The sequence below is a fragment of the Xyrauchen texanus genome, chromosome 4, assembly GCF_025860055.1.
Source record: "Xyrauchen texanus isolate HMW12.3.18 chromosome 4, RBS_HiC_50CHRs, whole genome shotgun sequence".
In the NCBI taxonomy this organism is placed as follows: domain Eukaryota; kingdom Metazoa; phylum Chordata; class Actinopteri; order Cypriniformes; family Catostomidae; genus Xyrauchen; species Xyrauchen texanus.
In genome coordinates, this window is record NC_068279.1 from 20,023,605 (window position 1) to 20,036,308 (window position 12,704).

At 39.2% G+C, this 12,704-nt stretch overlaps 1 protein-coding gene across 1 annotated transcript in view; it reads left to right on the forward strand.

Annotated features, from left to right (window-relative positions):
• The first annotated feature begins 2,504 nt into the window (after positions 1 to 2,504).
• The window catches only part of LOC127639450 (ubiquitin-associated and SH3 domain-containing protein B-like), a 32,170-nt gene continuing 21,970 nt past the window's right edge, over positions 2,505 to 12,704 (forward strand). The window contains exon 1 of the mRNA XM_052121505.1: positions 2,505 to 3,039. Coding sequence (XP_051977465.1) covers positions 2,897 to 3,039 — 143 coding nt within the window. The 5' untranslated portion in view covers positions 2,505 to 2,896. The remainder of the gene's footprint in view (positions 3,040 to 12,704) is intronic.

The window sequence follows — 12,704 nt, forward strand, 5'->3', positions numbered from 1 at the left end:
CCATAAAGTGAAGCATGGTGGCGGCAGCATCATGCTGTGGAGATGTTTTTCAGCGGCAGGAACTGGGAGACTAGTCAGGATTGAGGGAAAGATGAATGCAGCAATGTACTGAGATATCATTGATGAAACCCTGCTCCAGAGCACTCTGGACCTCAGACTGGGGCGAAGGTTCATCTTCCAACAGGACAATGACCCTAAGCACACAGCCAAGATAACAAAGGAGTGGCTATGGGACAACTCTGTGAATGTCCTTGAGTGGCCCAGCAAGAGCCCAGATTTGAACCCGATTGAACATCTCTGGAGAGATGTGATAATGGCTGTGCACCGACGCTCCCCATCCAACCTGATGGAGCTTGAGAGGTCCTGCAAAGAAGAATGGGAGAAACTGCCCAAAAATAGGTGTGCCAAGCTTGTAGCATCATACACAAAAAGACTTGAGGCTGTAATTGGTGCCAAAGGTGCTTCAACAAAGTATTGAGCAAAGGCATTTTTTATTTTTAATACATTTGCAAAGATTTCAAACAAACTTTTTTCATGTTGTCATTATGGGGTATTGTTTGTAGAATTTTGAGGAAAATAATGAATTTAATACATTTTGGAATAAGGCTATAATGTAACAAAATGTGGAAAAAATGAAGCGCTGTGAATACTTTCCGGATGCACTGTACAGGTATCTTTGTATTAAATAAACAAAGACGAAAGTGATTAAATCATAAGGTAATACAAGATATGTTCACCTTGAAACAAATTTTTTCTTTAGGCAGCATAAATATGACCAAACCGGAATAAAAACACATTTGATAAGAACACACATTTGGCAGCATTTTTTATGGAACACAATAATCTTTTAGGCTTATTTATTATGATGATTATTATAATTATATTTACATTTATAATTGTCTTTAATTCTTAAGTTGTATGCTAGTAATTTTAGTAGTAAACCTGTTGCCGCATACTGATACTTGCGTGATAGCAAATGGGGCCATTGGAGACCGTAAATGTTTGGATTTGGGGAGGTGGTTATATATACGAGTTTTTTTATCACTTCGTATTTGTATTGCTTTTTCATTTTGTTTAAAGTGCAATTTGAATTTAGAAATGTCTTTTTGTTCAAGTTTTTCATGTTTCAATAAATTAATAACATTTTTAAAGTAAAATCAATAAAGAAAAAATATTCACCGACCTCAGGGATTGACCATATAATCGGATATTGATATTTTAAATGCAATTATCATTCAGATGTTTTGTACATATCGCCCAGCCCAAAAGGGAAGTTACATTTTTCATGAAGCAAAATGAAGTAATTTTACAGAGACCCGCACAAACATGTGTACTCAATTCCATATTGTAACATGTTACCCATGAATATTTGCATATTTGTTGGTTTTTGAGTAGTCAATATAATATGGGCAATATACAAATTTTATTTTATTGAAAAACGTTTTAAGTATTAACTTTAGCTTTAGCTTATTAGCTTAACTTTAAGCTAATTATTCTGAAAAAATGCATCACCAAAAAAATTTTAATTGGCTCCGTAGTAAAAAAGGGTTCCCCGACCCCTGATATAAATTATAACGGCTGTCAGATGTGACCGATTCCATTATAAAGTTCCTTACATAGTAATGTAGAAATAAGACCGTTTAATGTAATTCCTAGCTCACACATACAGTTTCCCTTACAAATAATGGTAATATACAGACACTTTAACCCATGCAGTGTACATATATCATACCAAATTCGCTACATATATTGATACTGTTTATTTGTGCATTGTGGAATGCACTGACGTTCATATGCATTGATGAAACTGTTTTCATTAGTGTTGATCCAAATCACAAATCACTGGTGTTGGTTGCTATGGCAATGAGAGTTCACAGGAAATCCTAAAGAGACTCTTTCAGGGCTACTAACCGCACATGCGCAACCTGCCGAAGCCATATTGTCAACACAGCACAGCTAAGCTAATAGCATAACACAGCACCACTGAACATTTTATTAAAACCCCTAAATATGCTGCAACACACAGCAACTAAATGCAGAAGACATGGTTAAACTATTTCAGCTGTGCTGTCCATAGTTGGGAGTGGCCAGTGACAAGAGGAAAGCAGGATGCTATGCTACTGGAGAGACTGGTTGATTGAAATAGAAGGTATCTCACAAAAATGTTTTTTAGGGTTTGTACAGTTGTACAGTTTTTACCTTGAATCTCAAAAGAGAACTCATTCCTTGTTGTTATTTCCCATTATTTTCCCATTCCTGTTAACTGACGTTAACATCACCCACCCTGTAAAACGCTCAAAGCACAAGAAGTTTGATCGGACGCTTGGTTTTGGCACGGAGTTCCCGCCATAGTCCGGCCTTCCAGACTAGCTAAACGGCTCTGAGTTACGAGCGCATTTGCTCTACGTCATTTTTCAAAACTGCGGGGCCGAGCGAGTGCTGTCTACTGATAGGCTGCTTCCACCATCAGTCAAGCGTCAAGTCATCTCCAGGAGGAACCGATGTAACAAGTATCTACAGATTTCGCTCGCGACGCGCCTGCTTCAACATTTCTACACATATATTCAGCCGCGAGAGGCTCAGACGTTTCTTCCCGTTGCAGACAGCGAACGCAGTTGTTGCTGATACGTAGTGCAATCGAGATTGACTTCCGACTGGTGACCCATTTCTCAATCTGTAATGACATGAGCCGATGAGCGCTCCAGCAGGAAGCTCAAATAATTTTGTTTAGAAACATTGAGCGCGTCCGCCAAGACTTCTGTCTGTCCAAATGCGGGGCTAATGGAGAATTTTAAATCATCATTTAATGTAGATTGTAGAGCTTGTTTATGATTTTGTTTTAAATGTGTGCCGTGGTCGTAAGTCAAAAGTAAGCAAACCGTTGTTCTGAAACCAAATGGAAAGCTGCACCATGGCAGCAAAAGACGACCTATATGCCAAAGTCGCTCCACGGATGCAGCGGCAGAACCGGCCAGGAACTGTCAAACATGGAAATAGTCTGGACGTTTTGCTGTCAATGGGCTTCCCAAAAACCAGGGCGTAAGTACCAGAGTTTAATCTCTCCCTACAGTCCCGTTAGACTGATCACGTATAGTGAGCATCACGCAGCTGCAATCACAGCTGGAAATGTCAAGAACATGGGCGCATGTAAATGCTAAACCTATTAAACTGGGCTATAACAATGGCAGAATTTTAAACGCAAGTTGCCTTTGTAATGGCGTCTATCTAGTTGTTTTATTGATTAACATGTCGAAGTGGGAAATGGGTTTAAACGTCAAAGGGTTGCAGGGTTTAAAGTTTTCCCCATTACCTCATCAAGTAATTTTCTTTAACTCGCCATACATGGTCTCCGCTGCAGCCGACAGCATGTTTCTGTGCTACCAGCGCTTCCTCGAGCGGATGAGCCGCGCGTGAGGTTGGCACCGCTGCGAGGTCACATCATCGCTGTCCATCCTTTTGGCATTGTTTCAGCGCATCCAAAGTTGAGACACAGCCATAGCATAGATTTTCCTGGCATGGGTCCTAAACATACACTGGGCTTTATGCGGCACCGAAATTATATTTAATCACCACCAGCAGTTTGCCAAAGAAAACAATATTTAAAATGGATATTCTGGGTTCAATACAAGTTGAATTCAATCGACAGCATTTGTGGTATAATGTTTATTATAAAAAATATATATATTTTTTCCTTAAAAAAAGAAGAAGCAAAAATCTGGGTTACAGTGAGGCTCTTACAATGGAAGTAAATGAGGGCCAATTTTTGAACGTTAAAGTACTCACTGTTTTTCAAGTATAGCCACAAGACATAAAGGATATGCGTGTAAACATGATTTTAGTATGATAAAATCACTTACTAACAATGTTTGTGGCAATCAACTTTATGCCACAAATTCAATCGATGGAGCTTAACTTGTATTGAACCCGGATTATTCCTTAAGGAGGATTCAGTTATTTTTAAAACACTGAAGCAAATGTGATCATCAGTAAAGAGTTTTTTGTTTCTTTCAGTAGATCAGGTTTTTACTTTGACCCCAACTGGCAAAAAAATGAAATGTTCTTTTCTCTCAATTCGTTTTTTTTATTTATTAGGGATTGTTTGCAAGGCAAACTGAGCCCAAACGTTTCTGATTACATAGAATTTAGATTTTTTCTTCTTCTTGGTGGCAAGTTTACATCAGCCGAATTTGCAACAAGTTTTAAGTGTACAGGTAATAAAAACACTTTTACAAGATTGAGAAATATTTTATTTTAATGGCAACACAGCCCACAACCCAGTTGGGCAAGTGACCGTTCTGTATGGCCCGAAAATCTCTGACACTAGACCCGTGCCAGCAGGCCATCTTTATTGTTAAGCCCTGTGACATACCACTTTTTACATTGTGTGTCTTTGTTTTAGATGGTAAAATCACCAATGCTAAACATTTCCATCACCTTTTTTCTCTGAGGAAGACTATTGGAAAAGGGCATCTCCAGCAAACCATGAAGGCAGCATTGGGTTGCTGTCAGAGAGGAGCTAGATAATCATTCATCAAAATTACAGTTCTTCTCTACCTCTTAAACACACTCTTTCTCTCTCTTATTTTCTATCTATCGCTCACTCTCATCTTTTCTGGTACTTTTAGCTTGGGCTTTATCCTGCAGTTTCCATAATCTGTGTGGAATCCTCATTGTCGGATATTTTGTTTTTGTGATGAGATTGGGATTGTAGAGGCCAAATGTTACTTTCCATTATTTACTAATCCAAGGAGAGCATAACAACGGTGATGGGCATGAAATTTTATTTTGTTTTTGGATTTAATACAATCTCGATTGCTAGAGTTTATGCAGATCAAGGCTGCCTATGGACATAAAACATAAGTATTCTTATCATTTGGCCAAATAGTTTTCATTTGCTGACATTGGAAGCAGTGGTGTACACCCTTTTCTAGCCTTCTGGTTAGGTCATCTACACTTTTGAATGATTTGTGCTCAAGTATTTGACATCAGATAATATGCAGTTGGGTGATTGACATTTTGCATTTACTGTATGTGGTATAGTAAATTATCATACTGGAATTTCAGTCAGTCAGTTTCTTCCACACTTGAATTGCTCAAAATATTTTTGAAGGACATCAGAATGTCTAGATGTAACCAAGTGGCAATGGGTTTGCTAGCTGGTAGTTTATTTTATATGCAACACCATATGAAAGATCACCATAATATAGATTGTGTTCAGATACATGGGAAGGAATTATGTAACTTTGTCATTTGAAGAAGAAGGAAAAAGTTAATAGAATAGACAGGAATTGATGTTTTCACATAAACATCAGTTGGCACTTTGTAGATTTTGTATTTTTTGTTATATTAACAAATCAGGCCAGAAAACGGCACAAAAACACGTAACTTTTAAAGGACTGTTTAAAATAATGTTGTTTGATATATTGTAAATAAATTAGTAACGCTAAAATGAAAATGACTTACAAAAGAATGTTTTTCATAACATGTCCATGCCGACCCTAATTCTTTTTATTTTGGGATGCGGTAGAGGATTGAATTGCATGTGTGCAGACACCGATACAGTAATGGCTACAGGGAGTGCATTTTGCATCAAATTATGTCATGAGATCAGGCTGAAATGATTACAGATGTTACATGAATTGAGCATAGCATACCAGTTCTCCCCTATACATTTGGATAATTATGTGTTGTTTTAAATGTTAACACATTATTATTTTAGGTTGGTTCTTACATCCTGTAGCATTTCTGTTTATCTCTATAATGTATAAACTAAGATTTAAGTTTTATTTTTTACCATGTTTGTAATAAATTTCATTCAGTTTTTGTCCTCTGGTCTGATACTGAGGCATTTGGTGTCACATTCAAATTAACGATCCTGTTTTTGACAGTAAAATCTTTTCATAATTCTTATATGATTTGGATACAATGCCACCATCAATCAAAATAATATTGTTTTAATTATAATTAACTTGAAATTAAGTTGAGACATTATAATAGATAGGAATAGTGTTGATTTGTTTCGAGTTGCATCAAACATACACTAATTCATATTCCTAATTATACTGAATCTGTCACAGTCTCAGGGTTTAGCTTTGAACAATGTGACAAAATACATAACTGACCAACCACAACAGCTTATTTTGTGTTTGAGCACTACTCATGTAATTTGTTTAGTCTTACTACAATGGGGAGTAGTTAAAGTCTCAAAATCACTGTGATTATAAATGGGCGCTACCGCAGTGTGTTCCTGGTTTGTACTACCTGTGATAGACTAGAGACACTACCCTTGAGAGATTGCAGGTATTTGGTGCCTAGTGCCCAGTTTGTTGTACGGTTGGTCTAGCGATTAACGTGAAATTATTTGAATTCTTCCCAACTTCCCAACTTATCTTTCCACCATCAACCATGGCCGATATCACAACGATTGCTGATCTGTATCTGTTGTGGAAGTCCCAGATACGTTGACGTTTTATCATACAATTCCGGGTGCCCACACACCGCTACAACTATTTTCTCAACCATTTTTCCTGATTTCTTCTGCTACTATGTCAGTAATGTCAGTATGTCAGTGACATCCGGACAATCTCAATGCTGATGGGCTTTCGCGACAAAGAAAAATTTCAACACGCGTGAACACGCAAATGAATCAATTTCACGTTTTTGCTTCACGCCATTCGCTTCATTTGCACCTGTTACCTGTTACAATTCTATGCTTAGTAAAAAATGAGATGGCATAATCGGCTTTTCAAATCAAAGAATGGATTTCATTGGTGTCTCTAACAAGAAACAGCACCTCCATATCAAAAATATATAACTTTTTTGTGGGATAAATAATTACCATTTGAACTTATAGGAAACCCTGTGAAAATTTATTTTAGTTCTAAAATATAAATATGGTACAGTTTGTATGCTAGAAGCCACTTTTGTGTCTGATGACTCAACTGTACGCTGAAAACCCTAATAAGTTAGTTGAACTCATTTGATTGGGTAAACTTGTTCCCTCAATTCCATTGAGTAATGGGGTCTCCCAGAACTTGAGTATTTAAGTTCAATTAACTTGGTTTTCAAGTAGAGTGAACTTAACTATTTAAGTTGTTTTAACTACATGCAAGTAGACTTAACTCAGATTTGAATTTAAATATTTTTGTTTCTACCCTTGTACATTTTAATTTAATTTATTGAATTTTAGATCAAACAACAGCACAAATAAAGATGATAACTGATTCTAGTCTGTTAGTAATCTATTAAATAATTATTTACAGAAATGCGTATATGCACTTCAGCTACTTATGCACAAAGAGAACTGAGAAATGAGACCAGGGCCGATCTTGACCAAAGAGACACAGATCACCCTAATGATAACAATACACAAAACACAGCATAAATAATACAACAAAAGAGCTAAAACATGTATGAATTCTTAATAACAATTATTTAAATTCCCCAATCTGTTCCCTCTGACCAAGAAAAACATATTTCAAGCAGCAAGGGATTGTGGGTATTCCCCATATCCTCAATTTTGTTCTCCATAGTTTGAGTTATTAGCACTTCATTTACACTTCAATTCTATGGATTTTTAGGAAAAATAAGTTAAATTAACTTAAATATTTGAGTTGGGAATTCAAAACTTGACATTTCAAGTAATACTTAATTAAGACAGTAATTTTTACAGTAATGACAACTTAAGGGTTTACAGTGTATTTTGTAACTTTAAACGTAAAAGTTTTGAAACCTTGCTCTTCAAGATTTTCGTGTCAGATTGTGGTGGCCATATTTATTAGCAGGCTGTCAGTACAGTATGTGTGTGTGTGTTTGTGTGTGTGAGTGTGTGTTAAGGTCAGTTTGAGTGGGAAGCTCTCACACAGGGTGGAAACACTGATGTTTCTGTGTCCCGGCTGCTGAGGGACTCTTTCCAGTTTAGCCTGCTGATGCAGGGGTTGCACAGATTTTCCGCTAGAGAAAGGAGTATGAAACATGAGTTTTGAAAGGCGAGTGCGAGTCTGTCTTGATGTGGGAAATATTCAGTTCAAAGAACACAACTGTGTTACTAATTTGAAGCTGAAAAGGTTCAGTTAATGTGTCATTTAAGGGTTTCTTAAAAAGATATTGAGATAAAGACTGGCTATATTAAAGAGAGTAATTAAAGATAATCATTTAAAAATTAAGATGATTAGTGTCCTTTCCAAAGTCTACCTAGAGCAATTTCTGCTTTTACTCAATTTCAAGTAAATAATTTGTAATAAAGTGTTTAATTTCAGTTTATGTGTGTACTCTCATTTGTTATAGCCTAATGAAACTGCATTAACCTAGGCTAAGCCACATATAGTGTATTTTGGCATTATATTGGCCATCAGCCACCACGCCCTTTAGTTATTATTATCGGCCATTGAAAAATCCATATCAGTTTTGAAGTGAATGAAAGCCAAAGTGTGTTAGTGTGCATGTATTTGTGTAGTCATATTCATGTTATCCCTCACCTGCAGGGTTTGCTTTCTCATTTTTGGATTTTGTTGCATTGATCCATGTTACCTGGCATAGAGTTCCTTGTGCTGAAAATGGGTTTACAGCCACTCAACAATGTTGTCTGCTCTTTATTATTCTACATAATTGTATTTGGCTATTCTCGGATACTTAATAATAACACATCTATGACTCAATATGTTTAATGACAACAAAGCCTTTGCTTTGTGTGTCTGGAGCTATCACATGATGAACTTTTCTCAGAGGAAATATGGGAAGTGGGAAGGCAATGATAGTGCAGTATCTAGGCTTAAACTCAACAAAACCCAGTCAACCCTTTGCTGTCCCACAAAGTTTTTGCAACCAGCTGACATATCCAGTAAGTTTTGTAATATAACAGTTAAACAGAACAGTGTCGAGCATGTTTAATAATTCACAGACTCTGTAGAAAATAAAAAATATGCATATTCCTCATTGAGCTGAAAGACTATTCACTTACACTGATGCTAAAAGTATTACATCTAGAAAAGATGAAAAAATGGCTTTAAGTGTACAAACCTGCTATAAGGCTTATATAATATGCTCATTTGTTTGAAATAAATATTACAAATGAGTTCTCTTTAAAATATCAATTAATTCTCCCAGACGGCAATGAGATTAAATGAAGGTCAAAAAGAAACTTGCCGAAGTTTCCTGCACTTCAGATTTTTCCTCTGATAAAAAGACCCTGGTAATCTGACATGTCTCTTGTTTCAGAAGAGATCTCAACAATGTAATGCACTGGGCTCTAGGGCTGGGTATCGAGTTCGATACATTTTAGACACAGTCCGAATTGCCTCTAAACAATTGAGTATCGAAAAATGTCTTGTCATTCGGTACCAAATTTCGATACCTAAGGGGTTAATCTCGTCAACGTCAGTGATAAACATCAAATCAAATCAAATCACTTTATTGTCACACTACCATGTACACAAGTGCAACAGTAGGTGAAATTCTTGTGTGCAGTTCTGAGCAACATAGCAGTCATGACAGTGACGAGACATATACCAATTACAATAAACAACATACTTGCACAACACAATTTACATATCAAATGTACACATACTTACACAACACAATAATTATATACAATGTACAGTAGACAATACACACAATATAGAATACACAATATACAATAAGTAAAGAGTATATGAAATATATATACACTCACCTAAAGTATTATTAGGAACACCATACTAATAATGTGTTTGACCCCCTTTCGCCTTCAGAACTGCCTTAATTCTACGTGGCATTGATTCAACAAGGTGCTGAAAGCATTCTTTAGAAATGTTGGCCCATATTGATAGGATAGCATCTTGCAGTTGATGGAGATTTGTGGGATGCACATCCAGGGCACGAAGCTCCCGTTCCACCACATCCCAAAGATGCTCTATTGGGTTGAGATCTGGTGACTGTGGGGGCCATTTTAGTACAGTGAACTCATTGTCATGTTCAAGAAACCAATTTGAAATGATTCGAGCTTTGTGACATGGTGCATTATCCTGCTGGAAGTAGCCATCAGAGGATGGGTACATGGTGGCCATAAAGGGATGGACATGGTCAGAAACAATGCTCAGGTAGGCCGTGGCATTTAAACGATGCCCAATTGGCACTAAGGGGCCTAAAGTGTGCCAAGAAAACATCCCCCACACCATTACACCACCACCACCAGCCTGCACAGTGGTAACAAGGCATGATGGATCCATGTTCTCATTCTGTTAAACGCCAAATTCTGACTCTACCATCTGAATGTCTCATCAGACCAGGCAACATTTTTCCAGTCTTCAACTGTCCAATTTTGGTGAGCTTTTGCAAATTGTAGCCTCTTTTTCCTATTTGTAGTGGAGATGAGTGGTACCCGGTGGGGTCTTCTGCTGTTGTAGCCCATCCGCCTCAAGGTTGTGCGAGTTGTGGCTTCACAAATGCTTTGCTGCATACCTCGGTTGTAACGAGTGGTTATTTCAGGCAAAGTTGCTCTTCTATCAGCTTGAATCAGTCGGCCCATTCTCCTCTGACCTCTAGCATCAACAAGGCATTTTCGCCCACAGGACTGCCGCATACTGGATGTTTTTCCCTTTTCACACCATTCTTTGTAAACCCTAGAAATGGTTGTGCGTGAAAATCCCAGTAACTGAGCAGATTGTGAAATACTCAGACCGGCCCGTCTGGCACCAACAACCATGCCACGCTCAAAATTGCTTAAATCACCTTTCTTTCCCATTCTGACATTCAGTTTGGAGTTCAGGAGATTGTCTTGACCAGGACCACACCCCTAAATGCATTGAAGCAACTGCCATGTGATTGGTTGATTAGATAATTGCATTAATGAGAAATTGAACAGGTGTTCCTAATAATCCTTTAGGTGAGTGTATATAAGTAGTTGATTTGAGGAGAATATGTTGACAGTCCAGTGTGAGATTATAGATGAATAAAGTGCAGTGCTAATTATTGATCCTGATAGATCAAGTGTTCAACAGTCTGACTGCTTGGGGGAAGAAGCTGTCATGTAGTCGGCTGGTGCGTGTCCTGATGCTGCGATACCGCCTGCCTGATGGTAGCAGTGAGAACAGACCATGACTCGGGTGGCTGGAGTCTCTGATGATCCTGCGAGCTTTTTTCACACACCGCCTTGTATATATGTCCTGGAGGGAGGGAAGCTCACCTCCAATGATGTTTCTGGCAGTTTGCACCACCCTTTGCAGGGCTTTGCAGTTGTGGGCAGTGCTATTGCCTTACCAGGCGGTGATGCAGCCAGTCAGGATGCTCTCTAAAGTACTAGTGTAGAACCGTGTGAGGCTGTGGTGGTTCATTCCAAACTTCCTCAGCCGTCTCAGGAAGAAGAGGCGCTGGTGAGCCTTCTTCACAACGGCCTCAGTGTGGACGGACCATGTGAGTTCCTCAGTAATGTGGACACCGAGGAACTTGAAACTGCTGACTTTCTCTACCGGTGCTCCGTTAATGGTGATGGGGCTGTGTTCTCCGTCTTTCTTCCTGAAGTCCACTACAAGCTCCTTGGTTTTACTGACGTTGAGGGAGAGGTTGTGCTCCTGACACCAGCGTGTCAGAGTGTGCACCTCCTCTCTGTAGGCTCTTTCATCATTGTCAGTGATCAGACCTACCACCGTCGTATCGTCAGCAAACTTAATGATGGTATTGGAGCTATGTGTTGCCACACAGTCATGCGTGTATACGGAATACAGGAGTGGGCTGAGAACACAGCCCTGCGGGGCTCCAGTGTTGAGGGTCAGTGATGAGGAGATGTTGCTGCCCATTCTAACCACCTGACGTCTGCCTGACAGGAAATCCAGGATCTAGCTGCACAGCGAGCTGTTTAAGCCCAGAGCCCGGAGTTTCTCATCAAGCTTGGAGGGAACTATGGTGTTGAATGCTGAGCTGTAGTCTACAAACAGCATTCTCACATATGTGTTCCTTTTTTCCAGGTGGGAGAGAGCAGTGTGTAGTGTAGATGCAATGGCATCATCAGTGGAGCGGTTGTTGCGGTAGGCAAACTGCAATGGGTCCAAAGAGGTGGGCAGAACAGAGCAGATGTAATCTCTGATTAACCTCTCGAAGCATTTGCTGATGATGGGGGTCAGAGCAACAGGACGCCAGTCATTTAAGCAAGTGATTATAGCTTGCTTCATTACAGGCACAATGGTTGATGTTTTGAAGCATGTGGGGACTACAGACAGGGAGAGGGACAGATTGAAAATGTCCGTAAAAACACCAGCCAGTTGATTCGCGCACGCTCTGATGACGCGGCCCGGAATGTCGTCTGGACCCGCGGCTTTACGGATGTTCACCCGTCGGAAGGATCGGGTTACATCCACAACAGAGACGGAGAGTGAACCAACCTCTGTAGCGTCAGCCGCGAGTGCTCTCTCTGCGAGGGCGGTGTTATTGTCCTCGAAACGAGCATAAAATGTATTAAGTTCGTCCGGGAGAGATGTAGCGGTGTTCATGGCGGAGTCTTTATTCCGTTTGTAGTCCGTGATGGTGTTAATTCCATGCCACATACTTCTGGAGTCAGAGGTGTTGAACTGATCTTCAAGCTTGTGCCTGTACTGGCTAGGGATGGGCGATATCTTATCGTTTGCGATATATCGTTGAAAATTCTCCTCACGATAATAACGACAAGTCTAGTTGATGACGTAGTTTTGTGCGCGCGATTCACTGTTCACGTGCGGACATTCTCTGTGCGGAGT